This window comes from Arachis hypogaea, chromosome 15 (genome assembly GCF_003086295.3).
Source record: "Arachis hypogaea cultivar Tifrunner chromosome 15, arahy.Tifrunner.gnm2.J5K5, whole genome shotgun sequence".
NCBI classification, from domain to species: domain Eukaryota; kingdom Viridiplantae; phylum Streptophyta; class Magnoliopsida; order Fabales; family Fabaceae; genus Arachis; species Arachis hypogaea.
Genome location: NC_092050.1, coordinates 5,239,914 through 5,255,387, shown reverse-complemented (window position 1 = coordinate 5,255,387; position 15,474 = coordinate 5,239,914). Strand labels below are relative to the sequence as shown.

Sequence of the window (15,474 nt, the reverse complement as noted above, 5' to 3'; positions counted from 1 at the left end):
GTGGCAATAACATTTTTCCCCTCTTATCTCAAACTCCCTCGCCCATGGCTACAACACATGCCTTCGTCTAGTCACCAGAAAAGGAAACCCATCCTTCTTGTACAGTCAATAAAGGAAAACCCATATTCAATTCTTAATAATGAACTACAAGGAATTCCACCACTTCCTTTCTAGTGTGTACATAGTCCATAAAGGAATTATAATAAACAAAAGTAATGCCATTATAGTTGCATTTTCGTACCTAACCAAATAACCTATTAAAATGTCTGCAAAAGCTCGCTGAATTCAAAGCTGACAGCAAAATTGAACACTAATTGCCTTGCGAATCATGCCTGCATATACTTTACAACATGTTCCTAAATAAATAATACAGTGTGATGTAGATTGTATTAATTTGGAAATCTAGGAGGAGTACAACAGAGACAGCAAGCAAAACAAGGCATGTGGCGTCTCGTACTTTTGTTTGCAAGCTTTGAAATTTCATCCATCTTCAATTCTTCATCATGGCTTGTGAACTTTAAAACCAAAAACTCTTGGAACATAGCTCTGTGATGGCTTTTGTGGCTTCAGATGACCATAAGTCATCAGGAAGAGGTTAGGAAATGTAGTTCCAAAATAAGCTCCGTCGATATCTAGAGATGCAGTTAAGGAACTTCGGGTACAGGTTATAGTGTTCATCGTATAATTGAACCAAAAAATATGTGCAAAATAATGAAATATGAAATAACATGCAATCATTCCAAAGTTAAAAAAGAAAATATCCATGGATTAAAACCCCGTCCCCTGTATGATTCAGTGGTATGTTATACCAAGTATCTTTGTATATAGGAAGCATAATATCAAACAGCACATTGAGATATTGGTGCATTGCATTGGTGCTAATTTCATGCCTGAAAATGAGATCATGAACTTGAAACCCTATGAGGTGTTAGACGTTTGGAATTCACACTTTAATACATTCATTGATAGACATAAGTGTTTCTAAAATTCCTTATAATTGTTCACACCAGGTACGGAAAGGTTTTGCTGCTTTTATTGTCATCTAACTTCATTCATGCATTGGTTATCATCTCTTTATGCCTTCTTTCTTGTTGGTTAATAAAGAAGAACATAAAGTAAATTTAAAAACATGTGGAATTGGAAATTCCTAAAAGCCAAAATATGAATCAACAGACACATGCGTGGGAGATAAAAAACAGAGCTTGGCAACTAGGAGCTCAACACCAACACAAGACTTGAAACTACAAAAGGATACTACCTTGATACTTGGATCGCGGGTAGTAAATGTCTTCACACCTGGGGCAATATATCTTTACAGTGCTCGACCTAGGGATGTCGGACTGACCCACCGGAAGGCACGGTTGCCCTGAGCAGTAAACTCTTGGACACCTACCAAAGTCATAATTCTTGTACTTGTCCAGCTGCACATGACATAACAGAACATAATCCAATGAACTTGATCAATTACCATTACTAACTTCAATTCCAGCTAAGAGTAAACTACCATTTATAACCACAAAAAGATTTAAACTAACTGGATAGTCAATGCATCTTTCACAGTTAAAACAGTTGGATATCTCATGGTGAAGCTCAAGATAAATTAGAACAAGAAATAAGAATCATACCATGGCAGCCATTCCTCTGCCTGTTAAAATGTAGCGGGCATGAATGAGACCATAAAGCATCTCCGCGGCGGATTCAATCAACTCATTTTGTTCTTCTGTAAAGATGTCTCCTATACATTTAAGTATGAATCAAACAAACCAAATGCAAAATATGATTCAACATCAGAAGAGAAGGCGTGAGTTACAGTTAGTTACCGTGGGAGGAGTCAACGTCAAGAATCAAGTCAAGGGCATAATCGTAATAAGGAACTTGGCTGCTCAAACCACAAAGGTTAAAATCGTCCTGAATGTAATCATCATCGACCTCGCAAAAGAACTCGTTCCCTCTGAGGCTGCAGAACCACGCGATCCACGAGGTGTCTTCCCCGTCGTCGGAGGCGCTAACGTCCGATCCCCCGGTGTCGGTTTCCGATTCCTCGAGTGTGGCGTCGGAGTTGTTGGCTTGGATTTGGGCCTGGATTTGGGCCTTGATAGGCCTAGTAGAGGCGGAGGTTGAAGTGGAGGGTGAGGATCGGTGCAAGTGCTTGTCGAGAACGTCGTTGATTCGCTTCCTGCGATCAACGCCCGCACCGTCCGCCACTCTGTTACCGTACATAATAATAATAACAACAAGAATAATTATTATTATTATCACTATTGCTATTATTAATAGTGATAAACCAATACCTCTTCCTTTAGTTTATTTTCTTTGTCTACCGAATCATGAAGCTCAATTTCAGTAAACTAGGGTTTGGGTAGGTAGAAGAAGAAGTAGTAGTAGCTAGCCAGAGAGTGGAGAGAGAGAGAGCGCAATAGCAGAGAGAATAAACAGTGTGCGCCACAAAGACAAACTGCACTCTTCTCTTCTCTTCTGGCTACACAGAATAATCAGATATTTAATTTTGGAATGTGTTTACGTTTCATTTATTGGGGATGGATAAATCGGGGTTCTCACTTCTCACACTTCGCACTCCTTTAATTCTTCTATCTTCTCTTTTGTAAATTGGTAGCATGTGATTGGTGATTAGCGAATAATATTAAGTAATTAATTTTTTTAAATAAAAAATGTAAATGTTAATTAATTAAAAATTATTCGATATATTTTATTCTGATAAACATATTTGAGTGGGACTGTAGTCCACGTGTCTCGCTTATCATGCTTCCAACAATTTCGAACGGCGAAGGATCTGATAATAACACCTTGCTAACAATTAAGGTCTTTGAAGTTTGAACTATGGATAATACCTGAACTTCAATAATTTGAACGAGACAAAAACCGGTTTGTTTTTAAAGAAGTATTTGTGATTGAATATTTAATAAATCATTTATGATATTGACACTGAAATAATTGATTGTTTACGTAAAAAACTAAAAATCTTAAACATGCCCAAAGTTGAAAAAAAATCCACCTTTAAAAAAAATACATTTGCGTAAAATGAAGTTACGACCCACCTACAAGGTTACAACTAAGCCATCTTTCCTCTCTGATTTGTTGTCCTAATAATAATAAGGATAAGGACCATCTATCTCTCTTTATTGAAAGTATATATTGAGGCTAAATTTTTTTTTTAGTAGACATGAGATGGTTGATATATTTTATTATGATTTTTAGTATTTTTAAAATTATAGAAGGTATAGAAATTATTCTGATTTTTTTTTTGAAATGGAAATCAGAAAATTTGATTTGAGCAAAAAGAGGGTTTGATTTTTATACTTTTTAAAATCAGAGAGTTTGATAATTTGATTTTTATACCTCTCAAAAATTAGAAGGTTCAATTTCTGTATCCTAAACCTAAATTAAATAGTGTTATATTTAAAATTAGGATCCCACTAGAGACATAACGGATTATTTGTACAATGTGTATTGAGTTATAAAATGAACACGGATTATTTGTACAATGTGTATTGAGTTATAAAATGAACATCTCTCATACTATTTAGAATAATCATCCGAGTACTAGGAATAATAAACATCTTCCCAAAAAATTAAACTAATTTTGGGGTTCACCAAAAATCGAACTATTGACCTTTTGAATCTAGCGCTCTAATACTATGTCATGATACCACTCATTCCAAAAGTTTTAACTGATGAAAAAAGGTAACACTAATGATTATATCTCTAATACTCCATAAACCTCCATTATACACATTGTACAGATATTCCATTGGCTCCTCATACTTTCCTTTAGAATTAACACCTTAGTAATCTATAATCCAAAAAAAATACCATTATCAATCTAATATAAAAAATAAAAAATGCATATCTTAAATTACCAACAGAATTTATTATTTTTTTAAGTATTTTTAGTTATTAATCTAATATTTTTTTTAACAATCCAATAATATATTTTTAAATTATAATCTATACTTTTAAATATTATTAACTAAAAATAATAAATTTTAATAATTTTCTAATATTTCTCTTTATTCAATGTAGCAATGCCAATCAATGTGGTAGGAGAGTCAAGTATGTGTAGCAGTGTAGGTAATGGACAAGATCTTATAGAAGGCGAAGAAGATGAGGTGATTATGAAATCTTGTAGTTAGATCTCTTGTTGTTGACCTTTGGGTGACATTTTTGTGGTAACTAACTCATCATGACACTAACACCAAAGATTGGTATAAGTTATCTATATTCTCAAACACAAATATGGAGATCTCATCTAATTAGTTAAATATGACACAATTCACATGCAAATCTCTGCAATATTTAATTTAAAGGTTAATGTTTGACTGTTTGAGCACTTGTGGAAAGCACATAGTAGTACAATAAAGTCAAAGAGTTCATAAGAATGAAAGAAACTAGCAACATTTTTAGGGTGTATTTGATTCGTGTTTTTGTTTTCAGTATTTTCTATTTTTTGAATTTTATAAAAAAATAAAAAATAAAATTTTTTTTATTGTTTTTATTTTTTTTATAAAATTTTAAAAATAAAAAATGCTGAAAATAAAAACAAAAACCAAATGTACCCTTAGAGCAACACCAACACTGAATTCCTTTTTTATTTTTTCTGATAAATTGAGTCTCCAATCGTTGGAGAGAGATGGAGTAGGTCCTCATACAATTTTTAATAGAAATGAATCTCTCTTAATGGAGACTTGGGATAGCGAATGACAAGTTATTATTTAAATAAATAATTATATAAAAATTTAATTAATTATATTAAATAATTATATTTTTATTTAATTAATAATTTATATTAATTATTTAAATAATAATTAAATCATAATTAATTTATTAATAATTATAATAATTAATTAGATTAAATAATTAAATTTTTATTTAATTAATAATTTATATTAATTATTTATGTCATAATTAATATTGAATATTATTTATGTTAAAAAATAAATTTAATTTTACACCTTACAAAATAATTGTTGGTTGGGTTGATTATTTTAAATTTTAAAATTTAAAATACTAACCACATTATTAAAATTAGCCATTGCAAAATTAGCCGTTGCAGAATTAGTCATTGAAAACTAGTCGTTACCATATTACCGTTATTATTAATAAATTAATATTTTGTTATTCTATATATACCACTTAGATTCACTTCTATTCTCACACTTTCTACTACTCTTCTTCATTTTCTTCCAAGTTTATGAAATCAAAGATCTGATAATATTTTTTTTTTGTTCGAAAAAATGGATCCAAACTAACGCAACTCTTTCTTCAATTACTTACAAAATTTTTCTCAAATTCCAAATATCCAACAATCTCAAACCTCAAACTCTCAAGTTCCAAATCAAAACTTCACACTACCGAATACATTTCAAAATCCAAATCCACAAAATCTTTCTAATTTCAATTTTTAAACTCCTTATAATAATCAATTTCCTATATTCCAACTGCAAAATCAAAATTCACAAACACCATATTTTCCATTTTCATCCATATTTAACCCCTCTATCGAAAATGTTACTCCAACTTCCTTGTCGTTTCTAACTCAATTCAGTGCATCAAGACGTAACTCATCTGGTGTTGGTGGCTCTTCTAACCCATCCTTTCAGACTCCTATACAATCTAGTCTAAATTTAGAATATTTAGATTTTGTCAACTCTCGTGGATTACACGCTATCGACCTCTCAGACTCCTATTCAATATTGGCATTGAAAAGAGGATGAGATGCTGATCAGTGCATGGTTAAATGTTTCAACTGACCCTATAGTTGGTATCGATCAAAAGGGGAAAACATTTTGGAGTCGAATTTATAGCTACTGTGTAGAATTTCGCTCCGACATGACAAGGGGGTAGTTGCATGTAAGAAACGATGGTATAAGATCAACAAGGCTATTGCACAATTTGCTAATTGCTATGATCAAGCTAGTCGAAACATTAGGAGTGGTTCAAACGCTGATGATATAAAGGAGTTGGCCTATAAACTTTATTCCACAAATTATGGTCAAAAATTCACTTTTGAGAAGCATTGGAACATGCTTCGGTTGGAATAAAAATGGAGAAGCCAGCTACCTACACAGAGTGGCGGCTCAAAGAGAACCAATGTTAGTGCAACTGGAGCATACTCATCCTCATCAAACCCAGAAACACCGTTGGCTAACGAATCTGGTGTGGACTCTCCCGTTCGCCCACAAGGATAAAAAAAAGAGCAAGCGAAAAGGTAAGGAAAAAGCACAAATATTTGAAGATTTTAGCGAAAAAAAATTATTTGTTGTTAAAAAATTATCTCTCATGGAAGATATTAAGAATGTTAGAGAAAAGGAACTAATGAATAGGGAAAAAGAAAGAGAAGAGGATAGGAAACGTAGAGCAAAGATTATGGCAATAAAAGAGAAAGAGTTATAAATTCAAGCGGCAATGAAAGAATAAGAATTACAAGCTCAAGCGGCAATTAAAGAACAAGAATTATAAACTCAGAAGTATATTAAAGAAATGGAGATAAATGCAAAAGAAAGAAAAATGGAAAGGATGGCTAAGGAAAGAGAAAGGAAAATGGATAGGCAAATACTTAATGCTGACATGTTTACAATGAGTGAAAAACGACGAGCTCTTCATGAGATTGCATGTGAGAAAATAATCGCTAAGTGGTTTACTTAATGGTTCCTTGAATTCGTAGAGTTATGTAGTATGTTCTTATTTTTGTGCTTATTACTAGTATGTGATGTAGTCTGTTTTATTTATTTCTGATGTAACTTTTCAAATTAGTCAATATTATTGTGCTGTTATTGTTCATGAAAGTGACCTGTAAAACTAGCTGTTTTAAATTTAGACAAAAAAAACTTGCCGTTAAATAGCCGTTGCAAAACTACTCGTTAAGTAGCCGTTGTAAAACTAGCCGTTGAGGAGTAGGTACTTATTGCAGACATACTTATAAATATCAACTATCAATGACTCTGCAACTCCACTTCAACTCTTGCTTCTCACCTCCAAAGAGAATTAAAAATTACATTTCTAAATACGGCTAGAAATTTTGATGATATGTTTAATGAGGTTTTGTATGGCAAAAGAAGACGACAAGATAACACACTCATAGATAATTGGATCGATGAGTGTTTACTCAAAGATTCAGAAGAAGAAGATATCGATAGAAACTCTATCCTAACTCCTCGTAGATGGATCAACAGAGATTGAAAAGCAAGACATGATCGCTTTTTCTAAGATTACTTTGCAAATGAACCGGTATATAATGCTGACATTTTTCGACGGAGATTTCGAATGAGAAGACATATGTTTCTTCGGATAGTAGACGGTCTCTCAAACGTTTATCCGTATTTCCAACACAGGGTTGATGCAATTGGAAGAAGAGGCTTGTCACCACTCCAAAAATGTACCGCTGCGATACAGATGTTAGCATATGGCGTAGCAGTTGATGATTATGTGCGCATAGGCGAGAGCACTACAATTGAATGCTTGGAAAAATTTGTTGAAGATGTCATTTTGGTGTTCGAAGATGAATACTTGTGAAAATCAAATCCAAATGATGTACGACGCCTACTACAAATGGCGGAGGGTCATGGCTTTCTTGGCATGTTGGGTAGCATTGACTGCATGCATTGGCAATGAAAAAATTGTCCAAAGACGTGAAAAAGGTATGTACATGAGTGGTTATCGTGGGGTTGCAATCATAGTACTTGAGGTTGTAGCATCTTCAGACCTTTGGATATGGCATGCGTTCTTTGGAGTTTCTGGTTCAAATAACGATATCAACGTGTTAGATCGTTCTCCAATATTCGATGATATTCTAAATGATCGTGCTCTGGAGGTAAATTATACTATTAATAGTAATAATTATACTATGAGATACTATTTAACAGACAGTATTTATCCTGAATGAGTCACATTTGTCAAATCAATCTCAAAGCCACAAGGGGAGAAACGCAAGTTATTTGCACAATACCAAGAAGGGCAAAGAAAAGATGTGGAGCGAGCATTCGGAGTGTTGCAAGCATGCTTTGCAATTATACGTGGTCCAGCTCGCTTTTGGGAAAAGAAGAAACTTGCCAACATAATGAGAGCTTGTATTATATTGCATAATATGGTTGTTGAGGATAAAAGAGATACTTATGCAGGAAATTTTGCTTAAGGTTTAGAGTATGATGATGTCGAAAATGGCTTATCACAACCTCAGTTGGGAGAAGAAGATTTTGCAATTTGCACCATACCATCAATTTCTTCAAAGAAATGCCCAACTTCGAAATAGGCAGCAGCATAAACAATTGAAAGAGGACTTGATTGAACACATATGGCAATTTCACAATGTTTGTCGTCAACTATAGAGTTTAATTATGTTTTTCTTTGTATTAAGTAATTTTACAAATTAGTGTAATCTCGAATTATATATTGTGTATTATTGTTATATATAAATTTATTTAATATTAATATCTTTTAATAGTGAATTATTTTTAAATTTATAAATTTAAATAATTTTATTAAAAAAATTAATTATATTAATTTTAAGTATTTTATTTAATTAATTAAGAGAGACCACAACAGAGACTAAAATTAGTTATTCTTAATGGAGAAGAGAGAGATGCTTTGAGTTCCTATTTACTGTTTATGACGCAAAAGCTGGTATGGAGTTACATTTTATGACAGATAGACTATAAATACGAATTGGGATGAGTTCCCTACTCGAGATGGTCTTAATTTCTCTCTAAATCGACAACATAGGATGATTCAACACTAGATCTCCATCATGTTTGGAACATGCGCTGGTAATGACCACGATAACCATTGATCAAAATACATCAGGTGGCATTGCCAAATGAAACATGCCATCACTGCATGCTACACCGCATTTACCAAGTGGAGTGGGTAAGATGAAAAGAAGAGACGAATTTGTAATGTGGATTCCAAATTCCGAATAGTAACATAATAAGAAGAAAGACAAGCTCAGAGTTCCCCGCGTGATGATTCTAAGTAGAGGAAGGGGACACCGATTGCTGAGCACTATTCGCGTTTAGTATGGAGATGATCAATGAATATATGCGAGTTAAATCTCAATTTGACTCCTGAAATTTAGTTCGATACTCAGAATACCTCCACAATTTTGTTGGCCCCAATTAGAACTCCTAAATTTGCAGTTGTGGCTCCAATTTGCTCCTGCGATCATCTCCGTCACTAGAATGCTGATTTGATGTAATTGCATGAAACGGTGGACACTACTTAAACAACGGCGCATTGGTTTCACGCCCAAATCTTTTGGAAACCACGTCGTTTCAGTTTTTTGTGGGTTAAAACTCTCTTTCTTTCCACTATGACGATCATAAGTTGCCAAAGAAACCCCTTACACTACGTGGTTTCCAAAGGGTTTGCGCGCGAAACCAATGCGCCGTCATTTAAGTAGTGTCCACCGTATCATGCAATTACACTAGATCAGCATTTCGGTGACAGAGATGATCGCAGAGACAAACTGGAGTCAATTATAAATTTGGAAGTTTTAATTAAGACCAACGAAATTGTGGAGGTCATTCTAAGTATCAGAACGAATTTCAGAAGCCAAATTAAAATTTAACTCAATATATGCATATTCAAAAACACTAATATACGAGTAAGGGTACTGTTACAATTTTTTATTTTGAGAAGTCATGAGGAATATGGAAAAGTTTGGACTTTGGAAGTTTGGAGATCCCTTGAGATTTTTATCTAAATATCAGGCTACAGATGATAAGATATCTTATAAATTTCGGATAATAGTGTATACATTAAGGTTGGCAGCAACTAGGAAAGCCGTTAGACCTAATTTTAAACATCAATTCCATATTTCATAGGCTAAATAAAGAAAATACAAACGATGTATAACCAACATCCTTTTCTTTCATTTATCTTGTATTTAACTTAACCTAGATAACTCTCCAATTTCTCTTCCTACTAAAAATGCTAAAGCCCTAGCATTCAATGTCACTTGGACCATAAATGGAGCATAGAACTTTAATTTAAATTTTCTACAATGATACATCGACAAATTTGGTTCTATTACCTCCTTCAAAACAACGTTTTCCCCATTCAAGTAGTGTTCTTAATATAAAGTGCATAAGAAAATGCTTTCCCAATATCCTAATTATTGTAAGTCAAGTCTTTCTGTTTCCAACAAGTTAAAAGATTTTTAAAGTTTTCGAAAGAAAGTTATTGAAAATATGGAGTAACCAGTTGGAAATAATGAAATCTGAAACTATTTTCCCAGTGAGTCAAGGCCAGCATAATGTCTTTTCTCGAATTGCTATCTAAAGATGGAATGCAATTCTCAGCATTCACATAGTATACCCCTAACCCAAAAGGTTCATGAACTGGGGGAAATTCCAAAGTTGAGGTTCCCCTTTTCTTCTGTATAATGAATTGTGTATATGATGATCACTGTAAGGTCTCAAATTGTTCACAACAAATCCAGATGACTAGTAATTGCATCTGGACAAGACTGAGCCTGCAAAAGCTCCAAACGGTTGAAGGGTGGAGCAAACTGCAATATATAATCTGCATCTGAAACAATGAAAATTAACACATTAGAAACTGGCATTGGAAGAAGTTTGTCCTTTATAACTGCTTTATGAATTGAAAGAAAGTTGGTAGAAGATTTACAAACATCATTTCTTTTATGTTTGCGCAACACCCTAAACATGAAGGGTCTAATAATACTCACTTTCTTTAACGGTTCCATACAGCCAGCATAATACCTCGTCAGCAAAAGCCAAGCAGACTCCCCCCTGCCAAGCAAAAAAAAAATTAATAATGAGGGGAGGTGAAGTCCTATTCAACATTTTTTATAAGCTGATTATGATTTTTGCGCTCTCTTGAGATGATTAAATCATTCTTAATTTTCTATGAAGAGTCGATTGCATGTACAAAAACAAAGTTTGCTAAAATGTGCCTTGATGTCTGAGAAGAAAATCAACATCTGGAAAATGCTAGATTCCTAGATACAAATGTCACTGCCAGGAGTTTACTACAACTCAGAAATCCATATCCAACTATGCATCTAACGGCAGCCAAAATGTACCTGCCAGTAGTTCTTCATTTTTACTCTCTGTGTAATATCTTTGGTTCTAAGTCTTTCTGTCCGAACAAGACGACCAGAATCATCCCTGTATCACAGCTACAATATGTTAAATTAAGATGAAAGAAGGCATCGATCACTTCCAAGTTGAATTTTCGTTAGTCAAGCATGCAAAGAAACATAGCACAGTTCATGTTTACATTAGGTAACATCCATTTCATCAGTTGTACTTAAAATGAGTTACTTTCCAGCACAACGTTTTAGTCTTAACTATTAAGAGAGATTAAGACTGTAATTATATGAATACAATAATTAATTACCTAAATCCTATGACAATATACGGAACACCTGCCAGGAATGATTGAATCTGCAAGCAACAAGACTTTCTTGAGTCCATAGGACACATGAATTTCTTAAACATGGAGATCAACTGATGACCGCATAAAAATTCAGGACATATAGGAGACATACCCAAAATTTTAACAATTTCTCTCTCTCATATTTTTCCTCAGTATGATATTCCAACTGCATCAATAGAAATGATAGATTCATGTTGTGAAGCCAACACAAATAGTACTTAAAAAGGAGAACAGAAGCTGTGATTGAAGTTAAACACAGGGTAGCCAACCTCGCGACTTGTCTTTAGCTCCACATAAAAATTCTTTCCCTCATCAGTCGAATCACAGCAATCCATCTCAGCACCCATCAAGATCCGGTGGGCCCCTAATTTTGTCTTAATCACAGTACAAAATTCAACATTGGCATTGACATGATGTATCCCCTCTCCATCATCTCTAGTAGGATCTTCAGTGGCAAGGCTCTCAAAACAATATCCCCAATAACATCTAATTGCCAAAACATATAAAACTTAACGCTTGTGCAATGAAAAATTCAAAGTAATTAGATCTTTCTAATCAGATAAAGTAGACAGAAAATAATAGTGGGCTATGAATGCATGCCATTACAGTCATTTCGAGATCAATGCTTCCCTTGACCAAGATCCTTTCCATTTCCCCTGAGCTAAATAATCATGTCTTTATTGTATATGGGCCTTAGTCTTTCTCCATTGCAATTCAAAATTAAATTTACACGGCCAAGCTTAGTAAAATATAAATATGTAAGCCCTGTACCTCCTGCGATCTAAATCACTTTGTGGTCTTTCTGGTAGTTTATGTACATCAAGATAGACAACACCATTCCTTTTGTGCACCCCCATTTCCCAAGGCTCATGTCGGATATATGCTGTAGCCATAATCTGCAAAGACATTAGCTAGCTCATTAGATCGTCAAGTACTCAGCTAACGTTGAAAACTCACAAGGTTATTACCAGTTAGCTCACCAATTTCCAAATAATGATATAGCAATACTCTGACTAGAAGCAAAATAATTCAAAATGAATAAATACCTTGTTAAGATTGTTGCGGAACGTCTGCAAAGAATGAAAATGAACATGAAGATTAACAGCTAACCTTCTGAATTCAGCAATTAATTTGGCTATAAACAAAAAGATTACGAGAAAACATACAACATACCACAAAATGAATGTTGTTTTGAAGTTGGATACCTTTGTCTCTAATGCAAGCAAGAAGGTCACCGAAGCCTTCTGACCCTAAGTCTGCTTAAGGAATAAAAGCAAAAGAAAAAGGATAACTAACATAAACAGAAGCATACATACTTTTCAGGAACAAATCTTCAGAGTAGCATTCGAAATTATTACTTTCAAAATCGCAAACCAGAGGTTAAATTTACAGATAAATCACGCACCTTGTTTGGGAATGAATGTATCATAACCTTCATTCAAATCAGCCCCAACATCTTCAGAGATAAGACGCTTAAAAAGCCTCTAAATAAACAGGAAAAGAAAGTACTCATTAGCATAATATCATCACAACCTATTGCACATTCAGTCAAATGGAAAGAATCAAACAGAAGAGCAACAGATGGCTCACCACGCTACGATCATCGAAAAATACTTGTCCACCTTCTACACGACTATAACAGGCAATTTCACAAGGCTATAAAAAAATAAGGAAAAAAATATTCAGAAATGTACATCAAGAAAGGGAAATTCATACAATTATACCAAACTAATGTCGTTAGAGATAAAGAAACAAGATATTGACTTCAGTATTAAATCGAACCTGATCAAGACTCAAAACTGTATTATGATCTTGCTGTCTTTTACAGTTTTACCAAACAAACTTCATTTTTCTTTTCTTTCCTCACCACTTTCAACATTGTGAGAAAATCTAAAATTGAGCTTAAAAAAATTATCTCAATAATGATATGCTCGATCACTAAGCAAATCAACCATTAAATTGTTCAATGCAACTGCGGTGAAATATAGGAAAACGTTGGCATTTCTCTACCTCCTGAAAAGCAATGCACTTTCTTGACAGAGTTTCTTCGCTCTTAGACAGCTTCATTTCAGAGACAAACCGTTCATCGTGGCGACCATTGGAAAACCTGTTTCCATACCCAAAATTTTGCCTCTGGGGATATGGTCCAGGACGAGGAAGAAGGCCGGCGCCTCTATCATTCTGATGCCCAGGCTGCCAGCGACCACGACCGCGGCCACCAAAACCCCCTCTACCCTGATTGTTCGTGTTGCGAATGGCAGGCAACACTGCCAGAGGAAACCAAACAAAGCAAAATCAGTACAAAAACAAGGAATTAATAGCTGGCTTAACTTTTTACAATTTTAAGATAATTTACAGAATTTTCATATCAACTGTTTATATGAAATCCTCAAGGCAATATTGATGTTACTCAAGAAGTTTAGTCTTATGTGCACTCCCAAGGACTTCTATATGTAGTGGTAAATAACTATATTTTTGTGGTTTTTTTTTTTTCCTTTTTCTCTTATAAGTGCTAAGTTGTGCTATCTTTCCCCCTCATTCAGTCATTCTATGTTCTCTGGTGGAGCTAAAGGAAAGGGGAAGGGGTGAGAAAAGGAAAAGGTCTTAGCTTGCACCATAAAAGCTAAATCTCCACCTTTCCTTAGGGGGGGGGGATCAGTTGCTAGAAATAATCCATAATCATTAACAAGAACTTTCTTCTTTTCCCAATTGTTGCACCCAAGGATCAGCTAATCCCTCACTAGAAGTCTAGCTAGATTATTTTCTTTAGATTGCCCCCACTTCACCATTAAAACAAATTAAGGAAACAATTCAATAATGCCAAGTTCTGTAATCCACTTTAACAATTTTTCAGATGCTGTAATTGTTAGGATGAGAACCCTAAAGTGCCTTCGAGTTGAAGCAAATGAAGTTACACTCCAAAGTCCCAACACAAAACATTTCTGAATCGTCAAAATTATATTTCTCACTTGGAATTATAATTTATATGCTCATTTTCTTTTTTCTCCCATCAAAAGGGATATAATAAGATAGTAGCGATAGTTAAGCAACACATGAAGAACAATTGAGCAACATAAACTTTAAAAGTAAGTAAAATAAAAATAAATAAATAAATAACGAAAACAGAGAGAATTATACCGGGAATAGGGTAAGGGCTTTTGACAAGGGTTTTACAATAATCTTCATTGTCAGAGCCAAACAGATCTTTATCTTCATACTCATCATCATGATCGTTATAATTAGCGTAAGAAGCCTTGTTACTTTGCTCCACCTCATCGCCGTTTTCGTCATCGTCGTCTCCAGCGGCGGCGCCGCTGCTTGCCGTTCTGCTGCCGGAGGAGGTCGAGTTGGCGCCGCCGCCGCCTTCACCTTCAGTGCCGTTGGAGGTAGAGGCAGAGGACGAGGATGAGGATGAAGCGGAAGAAGAAGAGGACGACGACGGCGACGTTGAGCGGGTCCCATCTTGTTCGTTGTCGGAATCTTCGCCGAACAGGTCCTTCTCCGAGAAATCCATTTCTTTTTTTTTTTTTTAACTATAGCTTCTGAGTTCTCATCTGTCTTTTTTTCAGTGTTCACACAGCGTTGTATAATTTGGTCATTGCAACTTTTTTCTGTTTTATTTTTGTCTTGTCATATGGGCCATAAGTGACGGGCCTAGCCCATTAAGATAATGCCTTTCTTCGCAAAATAACTTTTCTCTTGATAATTGGGCTAGTGAAGTGGTCAATTCACCCGTATATAATTAAACAAAGTGTTAAAATTTAGATTTGATTTTATAAATGCAATAATTTATTAATTAATACAAACTTTTAAACAATTCTAAGAGGGTTAACCACTAAAAACGTCTTCAAATTATTCAAACACTGACAAAAATACATCCGAATTTTACTATCAACAAAAATACCTTTAAATAATTTAAAAACACAACAACAATACCCAATAATAAATATATATTTTCAAAAAATACCTTAAAAATTAAATTTTGATGTAATTTTTTGCAAGCATGATTATAAAAATAATATATTATTATACATAAAAATTAGTAATTTTTTGTTAAGT

General features: G+C 34.2%; 2 protein-coding genes across 8 annotated transcripts; both read right to left on the bottom strand.

Annotated features, from left to right (window-relative positions):
* Positions 1-109: 109 nt before the first annotated feature.
* Positions 110-3,125, bottom strand: LOC112747841 (putative casein kinase II subunit beta-4). 6 transcript variants are annotated; one of them, XM_025796045.3, is made up of 4 exons: positions 1,821-3,125; positions 1,626-1,735; positions 1,256-1,421; positions 110-632 (listed from the first exon to the last, which is right to left on the bottom strand). In XM_025796045.3, the coding sequence occupies exons 1-4, from the start codon at positions 2,218-2,220 to the stop codon at positions 502-504; spliced, it is 807 nt and encodes a 268-aa protein (XP_025651830.1). In that variant the 5' UTR covers positions 2,221-3,125; the 3' UTR covers positions 110-501. The 6 variants fall into 6 exon arrangements, with proteins under 6 accessions (XP_025651830.1, XP_025651834.1, XP_025651831.1 ...); XM_025796049.3 differs by having other exon boundaries at positions 110-652; positions 1,259-1,421; XM_025796046.3 differs by having other exon boundaries at positions 1,259-1,421.
* Positions 3,126-10,023: 6,898 nt separating this feature from the next.
* On the bottom strand, positions 10,024-15,045 carry LOC112747836 (NAD-capped RNA hydrolase DXO1-like). 2 transcript variants are annotated; one of them, XM_025796040.2, is made up of 13 exons: positions 14,554-15,045; positions 13,426-13,682; positions 13,006-13,071; positions 12,821-12,899; positions 12,589-12,671; positions 12,462-12,485; positions 12,187-12,311; positions 11,685-11,901; positions 11,528-11,581; positions 11,377-11,423; positions 11,060-11,144; positions 10,703-10,766; positions 10,024-10,542 (listed from the first exon to the last, which is right to left on the bottom strand). In XM_025796040.2, exons 1-13 carry the CDS (start codon positions 14,927-14,929, stop codon positions 10,439-10,441), a joined length of 1,581 nt encoding a protein of 526 aa, XP_025651825.1. In that variant the 5' UTR covers positions 14,930-15,045; the 3' UTR covers positions 10,024-10,438. The 2 variants fall into 2 exon arrangements, 1 of the variants encoding a protein (XP_025651825.1); XR_011872738.1 differs by having other exon boundaries at positions 10,383-10,542; positions 10,931-11,144.
* Between the last annotated feature and the right edge of the window lie 429 nt (positions 15,046-15,474).

Bases quoted from the DNA above. Each gene is read 5' to 3' on its own strand.
- LOC112747841 (XM_025796045.3), bottom strand. From the start codon at position 2,220: ATGTACGGTAACAGAGTGGCGGACGGTGCGGGCGTTGATCGCAGGAAG. The intron at 1,422-1,625 runs GTATGATTCTTA...TGTCATGTGCAG, and splicing joins GCAGAGGAATGGCTGCCATG to CTGGACAAGTACAAGAATTA. The intron at 633-1,255 runs GTATCCTTTTGT...CTGCATCTCTAG, and splicing joins GCGATCCAAGTATCAAGGTA to ATATCGACGGAGCTTATTTT.
- LOC112747836 (XM_025796040.2), bottom strand. From the start codon at position 14,929: ATGGATTTCTCGGAGAAGGACCTGTTCGGCGAAGATTCCGACAACGAA. The intron at 13,072-13,425 runs GTAGAGAAATGC...ATTTTTTTATAG, and splicing joins AGTGCATTGCTTTTCAGGAG to CCTTGTGAAATTGCCTGTTA. The intron at 11,902-12,186 runs GTACAGGGCTTA...TTTGGCAATTAG, and splicing joins AGTGATTTAGATCGCAGGAG to ATGTTATTGGGGATATTGTT.